The 10,000-nt window shown below is 46.4% G+C and overlaps 1 protein-coding gene across 6 annotated transcripts in view; it reads left to right on the forward strand.

Annotated features, from left to right (window-relative positions):
* The window catches only part of LOC117766213 (glutamate receptor ionotropic, NMDA 2B), a 104,663-nt gene that overhangs the window by 60,506 nt on the left and 34,157 nt on the right, over nt 1-10,000 (forward strand). For all 6 annotated transcript variants that reach the window (XM_034593043.1, XM_034593045.1, XM_034593044.1 and 3 more), the window contains exons 5-7: nt 814-957; nt 2,003-2,273; nt 7,460-7,652. In XM_034593043.1, coding sequence (XP_034448934.1) covers nt 814-957; nt 2,003-2,273; nt 7,460-7,652 — 608 coding nt within the window. The remainder of the gene's footprint in view (nt 1-813; nt 958-2,002; nt 2,274-7,459; nt 7,653-10,000) is intronic.

Genomic DNA, 10,000 nt, shown 5'->3' on the forward strand with positions numbered 1-10,000 from the left:
GAGTCCTAAGAAGCCGGAGAGATTTCAACACCCTGCCTGCCCGGCTGTCAGCTGCCACCGAGTTCAAATCCTTTCAAAATAAACTCTCATTCATGTTATTTACCACACAAATGTACCAGAACACCAACACAGTGCATTGTACCTACAGTCGTTCTCATCGGCTGACTCACACGTGCACAATAACCAGCTCAGGACTTGTCTAGACTCACATCTCTCACCTCCTCCTCCTCTCATTCTGTCCAGCTCAATATTTCTCCTCAACACTTTGTGGCCTGGACATCGGGGTGAGAGACGTTTATCTGAGGGTCGGCTGCACTGTCTCCATCTCTGCTGTTCAGATTGAGCTTCTCCAGTGGAAGGAAGTCCGTAAATGTTTAATACGAGGAGTGTTCAGGGGAGGTGTGTTTACAGCAGGAGGCTCTACACCGACACTGCATCGTTTCAATGAGCTTGTGATAAAACAAACGGCTGAAAACGACAGATGACATTGAGGACAGCAGCCTCGAGTCCCCCCCGCCCCCCCCCGCCCTCCAGCCACCCACGTGTACTAACTCATTAAAGGAGTCATAAAGGCAACTAATGAAAATCATGACCGGTATCATTACATTAGCCCACTGGTGTCCTCTCGCCTCTCTCCTCTGCGAGCGGGAGAGAATAAAAGCAGCTAAATTAATGCTCGCACCAGTAATGTCACAAACCCGCCGCCGTCCTTCAAGTAGCTGCTGTTCTCCTGTGTGTGTGTGAAGCCGAGCACATTAAAGTTCAGGACGATGCTGTTAGGTAACCGCTGTGTGTTTGTGTCTTCTCTCCCAGGACGACAACTCCATGTTCTTTCAGTTCGGCCCCTCCATCGAGCAGCAGGCTTCGGTCATACTCAACATCATGGAGGAATACGACTGGTACATCTTCTCCATCGTCACCACCTACTACCCGGGTTACCAGGACTTTGTCACCAAGGTAACCGCGCTCAGCCGAGACATGGACGTGAAGGAAATAAAACACAGACCACGTTATTATTAATGTGAGGGAGGGTGAAGGAATGAAGTTTTAGGCAGAAGTATTTATTCTCAATGCTTGAAGCATCATCAGGGAGACGGTTAATTGTTATTAACTTTTCACAGCGGTCACATACCATCAGTCTTCATGTGGAGCTGTTCTATCGCACAAATATATCCAAACCTTGACTCCTCTCGCCAAACGAATGTGTCTGTGTCCTCTCCGTCTGTCTCCTAGGATCTAATGTTCACGTCTGTCTTCCTAGCTCAGCCTTGGGTCCTGCGAATACTGCAATAGAGAGAAGGGGACTCAGTATATAACATGGGGTGGAGAGTGATAGAGAGTCAAATTAAAAAAAAGTCAATATCTTAATATCACAATGAAAATATTTCAGCCCTGCTCTGTGAAGTATATACTTCAAAAACCAGAAGGATGCTCAGAGAGTTCATACCTTTGCCAAGGCTGATTTTATTTCTTTGCGAAATTTACAAAAATGTGGATGAAACGTCCTAACTTGATACGTTAAAGAAATTGGAAAACAATTCCTGGATCGGCACGTTTATCCGGATCCGGTCCAAAATGTCACGAGTTCTTCTGCGAGTCACGTCCCACCCCTCCGCAAAAGTTCATGGAAATCGGTTCAGCTGCTCCCATCCAGCTACAGACAAACAAACAGCAATAAAGACATAAGCTCGTTGGTGGAGCTAATTAACGAGCCTTTAACAGATGATGCTGATTAAACACAAGTTAGCAGAACATTCAGAGGTTGGTATGAACTGGACCTCCCCTCTGATAATCCCTGTTGTGTTTGTTCTATCTGCTTCACGCTCTTCTAATGAATTCATCGGTTACTTACTGACTAGTGAGACAGAAACTAGTTTACGTGTATACATTTGTCAAATAAATTAAAGAATTACACAACAATAGTATCTAAGGACGAGCTTTCCATTGTTTGAGATTCCCTGACATGACAACAAGCTAATCACCCTCTGTTTCCTTGGTTCAGATCCGTAGCACCATTGAGAACAGCTTCGTGGGCTGGGAACTGGAGGAAGTGATATTACTCGACATGTCCGTGGACGACGGAGATTCAAAGATCCAGAACCAGCTGAAGAAGCTGCAGAGCCCGGTCATCCTTCTCTACTGCACAAAGGAAGAGGCCAACACCATCTTCGAGGTGGCCCACTCGGTCGGGATCACGGGCTACGGCTACACGTGGATCGTGCCCTCGCTGGTAGCTGGGGACACTATCGTCGTGCCTGCGGAGTTCCCCACAGGTACGGAAACATGTCAGCGTCAAAATGAGGAGTAACAATGGGATTATAGTTTTTTATCTCGGCGTGGAAAACTACTTGCCTTGCTGTACAATCTAATCTTTGTCACATCTCGCCTGTAAAGTGACAATCAGGAGGTAATGGGCTCGCGTCACGTTATCACACTGTTGGGCCACGTCACAGAATTCAACTTGAACTGTTGTAATCGTTCATAAAGCTGTGAGAGATGAGAATAGAATAAGAATGTGATTTGTAAAACGAAATTGGCTGTGCATCTCCAAAACGTTCACAAGAAAAGTGATAACAAAGACATAATAATCAAAATGTTGCTCTTTATTACAGTTTAGATAAATATGGGGCTGGAGATGAGCTTTAAAACGACATGAGAACCATTTCTCTGTGATGTGAATTTAGAGAAATACAAGCAGTCAGAGTCAAAGTCCCAACAAATAGTTCAACCTCTGTCAGCTCATATCTCCCTTAATTATGATCTGAGAAATTTCAGTCTGATGATTTGACTCAAAACTAAATTTGGACGTCTCTTCTTTTTGTTAAATTCCTGTCCAATAAGCTTAAAATCTCAAAAACATCTTTATTCCATCGCTGCTCACAAACGTTAAAATATTGTTTTTCCAAATTTAGTTTTTTTACTTTTCGGCTCTTTCGACTTTTTTCTCCTGCAAGACAAAAAAAACAATAACCTGACCTTTCCTAACAAGTGAGGGGAGGATCCCCCCCCCCCCTCACAACACCACTGGAGGTCATTGTAACCTTTGAAGGTCAAACGTGGAACCAAAGTGACATCTAAGTTGGGGAGCACAAACCACTCAACCTGCTCGCACAGTCCGTCAGGCGCCACCTGTCACACCGCGTCATGTAACACCACTTTTCAGCCCTCGGGGGGGGGGGGGACACTTTTAGAAAGGCCAGCTCGCAGTCGGAATCAAACCTCTGTCAGTGATGCCGCCGCCGTCACCGCCACAACTAATGGAACTTTCCGTGACTTTGGTCAGTTTCACTCTCTGCGGCAGAGTGAACCGAGGAGCAGGTTGTATATTCACTCTGGACGTATGAGCTCGACAATTTGTTGGTGTTTGGCGCGTTGATTTACGGCGAAGGCGAGATATTACACTCCCGCCTGTCCTCAGCAGTTTCTGGGAAATGGTTGCCAGGCCGAACCTGAAATCGTTTTTTGCTGTTCACGCACCGTAATTCAAACTTTTTTTTTACCTCTGCTCCCTTATTGGCATCCATGGATGATTTACTCTAAATTGGAGTAAGGTGTGCGCCTGTGTGTGTGTGTGTGTGTGTGTTTGGTGCCTTTTGTGTGTAATGTCGTTGTGCATTTGTCTGTGAAATGTGCGCTTGGTTCATGATTTAATTTCCATGAGAAAATAATGGGTGAGTGTAATCAAATGGGTGTGTGTGTGTGTTTGTGTGTACAAGGTGAGTGTTTACATGCAGGACAGGGTGAACAAAACTAAGGGTGTGTGTGTGTGTTTGTGTCATTTGGCCTTTTCCAAATTAGGGTTCCACTCTATAAAGTTTGATATATCACCGTATCAGTTATGTAAATCAGCACAACAACTTCCCTCTTGATTTATGTTGCCACGGAGATAATCGTGACTCGCTCGTGATTACAGAGAGGAGCCGGCGCTGAGGCTGCGTTGATGGACACACACAAAGCTTTCTGAGCTCGCACTGAATTATCATGGGATTAATCATCATGAGTCGTGATGACAGATCACTGGCTAAATGTCAGTCACTCATTTAACGTGTGATGGACGTGAATCAGAATTCACCATTTCACAAGGCACTCAGAGAAGCTCTGTAGTGTGAGTGTATATCTGGATTTTATACATTAAAGCAGAATCAGCTCTTTCAATCTGGGCCCTGGGTTTATACATGTGAGTGTGTGAATGAAAACACATGTCATCAGTCCAGTAGATCGTCCCCGAACAGTGGCAGTGGCTGCAATGTAATCTAATGGGGCAACTGCAACACTTTGTTATATGTCCACTAAAAGGCAGCGAGGTAGTGAGAACGCCCTGCATACGGAGGATTGTGTCCTCTGCTGCATGGCTTCTCTCTCTCTCTCTCTCTCTCCATTACAAGCTTATACTTAAACACGAGTCGTCCACTTGTGGAACTCAATCATCCAGTCGACCCCTTCGCTCTGCGTCCCAACCTCAGCCGCAGGAAAGCCGCACGAAGCCTGTAGCGGCAGTCAACCACACCAACTTGTGAACCTGCACGCAGCCAAACGACGCCGCGGCCCAGCGTGCGACTGATGGCGTCGTGGCGCGTGCTCCGGGTGAATGCAGCGGGTTCAGGGTTCAGCGGACGGTGTGCGCTGGCTGTGGGGCTAATTTGCTCACGAGGCGCGCTTGATAATTTTGCGCCATGTGTGATGAAGAGCCTCCACTTTCTGCTGGGTGATGCCTTCCTTAAGTGGCGCTCTGGGGAACTAGCTCTCCTCCTTACTCCCTTCCTTCCTTCCCTTCCCTTCCCTCCTCATTTCATGCCGTTGTTCCTTCGCTTCTCTGTGTTTTTTCTGCCTCCTCTGACTCTCTCTGCATCTTTGTGTCTGAGTTTCTGCTCGTTCTTTTCCTCCTCCTCCCTCTTTGCTCTCTCTCTCTCTGTCTCTGTCTCCTCCTGATCAGAGTTGCACATCACCGCTGCACCGACTGTGCCAACGTAACCTCCCAATCTGACATCACCGACAATAATAAGCTGTTTCCAAAAATACCCAGTCATACGTTAGTTCCGCTGTTACGATCTCCAATCAGGTCGCCTGCGTGTGGTCGCAGCGTTTGTGATTTTCTCTGCGTACGTGCGTTTGTATCAGTGACAGCGAGACAGCCGCCGCCTTTAAACAGAGACAGGAGACACTTTACTGGACAGAAAACCAAAAAACAACCCTGTACAGCTGCTGCAGTGCTGCTCAGCTATAAGGTTTCCAGCCGACATGTCTGTGTTATGACATTCAAACATGCCCCGAGAGACGGATGAATATTTACTCTGTTCCCAAGATGTAGAAAAAGAATAGACCATGCAGCACATGCACATCTGCAGCACACACACACACACACACACACACACACACACACACACACACACACACACACACACACACACACACACACACACACTCACAGCGTATGATCCTTCCCATTAAGTAATAGGAGTTCTCTGTATGAAAGGGAAGCAGCGCTGGGAGTGAGTGAGTGTTGAGAACATGTCAACAGTGTGTGTGTGACATTAGATGTGGTCCTGGAGGGCCGGAGCTGTCAGCGCTGAGGCCCCCCCCGAGGACGGCAGGTTGCCAGGACGCCTGTCTATTTCTGCCCACTGACATGGTGGTGGAGTGGCTGACGTGTGGTCATACGCTGTCAGATAAATGCAGATCAGCTGATGGACGGAGAGGGACGACACATTAAAAGGCAGACAGAGAGACAGAGAGACAAATTAATTGGATTGAAGGCAGGGGCGTGCTTCACCGGGAGCCACGTGGCCTGAACCCCCGCGCTCGCCAAAGAAGAACGATCGTTTAACGTCCATTTTAAAGAATAACAGGGACACTTGTTGTTGAGAGACGCTTGAGACGAGGCCGGTCAAGTTCTCCATCCAGAAGTAAACAAAAACGCCGGTGTCGTCTATTAATGATCAGCTCGTCTGAGTTAATCATCTTATCAATAATGTCAGTTTAATATCAGCGGGACTCATTATCTAAAATGTCAGCTCTGTTCTAATAGATGTATAATGGCTCGCGTTTCCAAAGGACTGAATAATAAAAAACACACATTGATGAATTAATCTGCGTCCTCGAGGGAACGTGAAGGTAAATCACTGTCATTTTTGTTTGTGTGAGTCTGAGAACGGAGGAAACATCCTCAGTCTGTCGTCCCTGGAGAAAGAAAAGTGAAGGCAGAGTCGAAAACTATCCAGGCACAGGTGCATCTCAGAAAGTTACAATATCATGATAAAGTTCAATATATAGTTATTTAATAAAGTGACTCAACCTACGGCTGAAACATAGAATATTTCATTTTGCATTTGAGGAAATTAGCATTACACACATTATTATACAGTATAAATACAGTGTGTACGTGGCTGTTTGCAGAATGTTGTATCGAAGCATATTAACGGAAAGTTGACGGAGGGGAAAATGTGCACAAGCAACAGGGATGTCCGCAGCCTTGAGTAGGTTGTCGAGCAGCCAGTTGAAGAAGTTGGGAGAGCTTCAGAGACTCAGGCTGGAGTCAGCGCATCCAGAACCAGCAGAACAGGCGTGTGCAGGAAACGGGCCAAACACTCGTAGTGTCAAGCCGCTGCTGCACCAGCGACATCAGAGACATCTTCCCCGGGCTGAGGAGAGAAGGAACTGGGCAGTTGCTCAGTGGTGTGAAGTCGTCTTTGCAAGATGAAAATATAATTTGCATTTCATTTGGAAAATCAAGGTCCCAGAGTCTGGAGGAAAAGGCTCAGAATCGAAAGTGTGAATTTTTTCCGCGGCGCTTTATGGAGATAGTGGATTTTAGATTTATCACGAGCTTTAAGCTTTAATCACTGAAATATTCACTTAACGTGTTTCACTTTTTGAATTTAATTACCCAAAGAAATTTACTTTTTCCACGATCTAAACAGCTGATTGAGCCGGTGAAAGGTCGTGGGGTCACCGGAGGAGACGAGATGACGGACAGATGGAGAAGAGAAAGAAAGAGAGATCGATTGAACGTTCATAAACAGACAGATTGTCAAACGAGAGACGGACTCAGTCAGTCAGACGGACAGATAAACAGACACAGCTTAACACAGACAGATGGACAAACACAGCAAGGTGATAGACGCTCACTCAGTCAGGATGTGAGCGCCTCTCTCGTCTCTGAGTCATCGCACAGTGAGCGCTGTGTCTCTTGGAGTGTGTTCAAAACATGAAGTCTCTGTTGTACCTCCACAGAATCATCCCCGTCTCTCCTCGCCTCACTTTCCCTCCATCTGTCCCTCGTCTTCCTCCTTTGTCTCTCTGTCGCTTCACTTTCCCATCTAATCCAACTCACCTCTCTCGCTCTCGTACTTCCTACTTCCTGTGTCCTTACTAATCCGTCCGTCCAATCCTTCTATCTCAGCGTCTTTCCTCTTCTCCACGTCTCCTGATCTTTCTCTTCCCTTTGCTTTCGTCCGTCCAGGTCTGCTCTCCGTGTCCTACGACGAGTGGGACTACGGCCTCGAGGCCCGTGTCCGCGACGGCGTGGCGATAATCACCATGGCGACCTCCACCATGATGATGGACCGCGGACCCCACACCCTACTGAAGTCCGAGTGCCACGGAGCCCCTGAAAAGAAGACCCCCATCTCAGGCAACCCCAACGAAGTGCTCAGGTGAGGGAAGCTGGACTGGGCGGTTCATGTCGATATGTTAAATAAGAAGTGTGAAGTCACAGATGTGATGAAACAGCTCTGTTCTCAACCTGCCTCTGTTCGGCCTGTGGTGATGCTGGTTGCAGCTTTATTAGCTGTTCACCTGTTTGTTCTAAGTTGAGGTGAAGCTCGACTCAGGACGCAGAACCTGAACTGGAGAACCTGTTGAATCTTATCTATGAACGAGATGTGCGTTCCACTGACGGAGAGATTTGTGGAATTATTAGATAGAGTTCAAGTTGTTTGGTTGAAGGGTTCCTCCAGTGCTTCGGCATTACACCTCCATCAGATTGAAGCAGCAGAGGCAGATGTAGCCTCATACTGTGGCTCACGATCCTACATTTCCCATAATGCAGCTCAACAGTGTCTTTAATTGGACAAATGCTGTCTTTTGCTTCATTTTCACCCTCTAACATGTTGCTGACAAACTGGTGTGTTGTTTGGTAATTGTTGACAGTTTATTATGCTCAGAAATCATAAATCATTTTCTCAGGGTCGAGTTCATCGAGACATCTCAGTGTATTTGGCCTCAAGCTGATGTGCGGATGCTTGTCCATCATCTCCCTCCCTGTGTTTTTAAACCAGCTCAGCATCTTTCCTCTGTGACAACGGACATGTTTCCTTGTTCACGCGCAGTAAAACAAGTTCACTTCCTTTTTGCCCTGAAGCTGCAGCTCTGTTGTGGACGATATAAACTCGAGAGCAGAGGCCATGCATCTCAGCAGCGCTCTCGTTTGTTCACCGTTATTTATTTACAATTACACTAATGTCTCCAAATTAATGTGGCAATGATTTATGAACGTTAAACTGCTGCACACGGCAGCTTCGAGCCGGGGTTCAGGTGCTGTTACATCAACGGCAGCTTACTGGCATACAGCGGATCAGTGTAACCATGACAACCGTGGATGCAGCAGAAGCTGGCACACACACTCACACACACACACACACCTTCATCCCCTGCATACTGTGATCACCCCTATGTAATAATATCTTACACACACCGACACCCCCTTCCTGGGGATAATCCGGCCCCACCCCCTCAGCTGTCCGGCCCAGCATCAGGCCTTTTGAACCGGGTGTGAAGCGGCGCAGCGCTCGGCGGCGCTTTTCTCTGCGCGCCACCTAATTGGTCCCAGTGGCGAGTCCCAGTCAGTCGGCGAACCCTGTCGTGATGAGCCTCGGAGCTCAGGACAATGTTATACTCAGGGGCTGTTTCACCACTCAGCCACTCGGTGTGTGTCTGCTGTAGAGCTGTGTGTGTGTGTGTGTGTGTGTCTGTGTGTGTGTACAGCTATATTTTATATATCTTGATTAAAAAAATTAGGCGTATTTAGAGAACTGATATCTATAAGTGTGTGTGTGGGATTCGGTGCAGCTTGATTGAATTGAAGGAACTGTTTGGCCTTGGCAGAGGAATGAGCTCTTATTGCCTTTCTTTAGTAGTTTACATTCACACCTGTGCTTTCTGAGCGTCGTGATGACCCTACAACTCATGCACAATAAACTTTTATACTTCAGTTCAACTTGTCAGTATTTAAATAAACTCTCATTTGATGGAATTGACATAAAGACGATGCATTCAGAAAATATCCACCACCCTGGAAGCCAATAAGCAAGTGAAACAATGCAGAATGAAAACTGAATATATTGTTGTCGCACATTCCTCCGGCTCGACTCAACAGTCCAGTCAAGTTGAGCCAAATTTCACGTACTCATAAATATCACTCCTCTAAATATGTCATATTGTTTTTTAAGATCTACTAATTATTCCACTGTTAAAATTATGAAAATGTTGGAAAACGCCCAATTTCATAATGTAAGAAGATGATGAGAACATGAAATCCTGGAACCGCAGCAAAACTTTATGTGTTTCTTGCCTGAACATCAGTAGTTTTAGTTTAATCTTGCTTTCAAACAGTCAGCGGTGAAAACATAACTTCCCTGGAAGAGGTCGAACATTTAGTGTTTTATTCTAAACCAAAATAAATAGGATATCACAAAGACGTTTCTCCCTTGGTTGTCTGTACTGTACAGTGTGTGTGTTCGTGTGTGTGTGTGTGTGTGTGTGTGTGTGTGTGTGTGTGTGTGTGTGTCTGCTGAGGGGATATTCAGCTTTCACAGCAGCCGTCACTGTCTTGTTTCCTACCTGCTCACGATCGGGTATAAAAGCAGCTGTATCCTCACAAGACTCAGTTACACAAGTGTGTGTCATTAATAACACGGACACACACACAGTCTCTCTGCCATATAGATGTGTTTCCCTCACAAACACACACACACAGCAGCTGGAGAACACAGGGGCCCTGCTA

This window comes from Hippoglossus hippoglossus, chromosome 8, assembly GCF_009819705.1.
Source record: "Hippoglossus hippoglossus isolate fHipHip1 chromosome 8, fHipHip1.pri, whole genome shotgun sequence".
Classification (NCBI taxonomy): domain Eukaryota; kingdom Metazoa; phylum Chordata; class Actinopteri; order Pleuronectiformes; family Pleuronectidae; genus Hippoglossus; species Hippoglossus hippoglossus.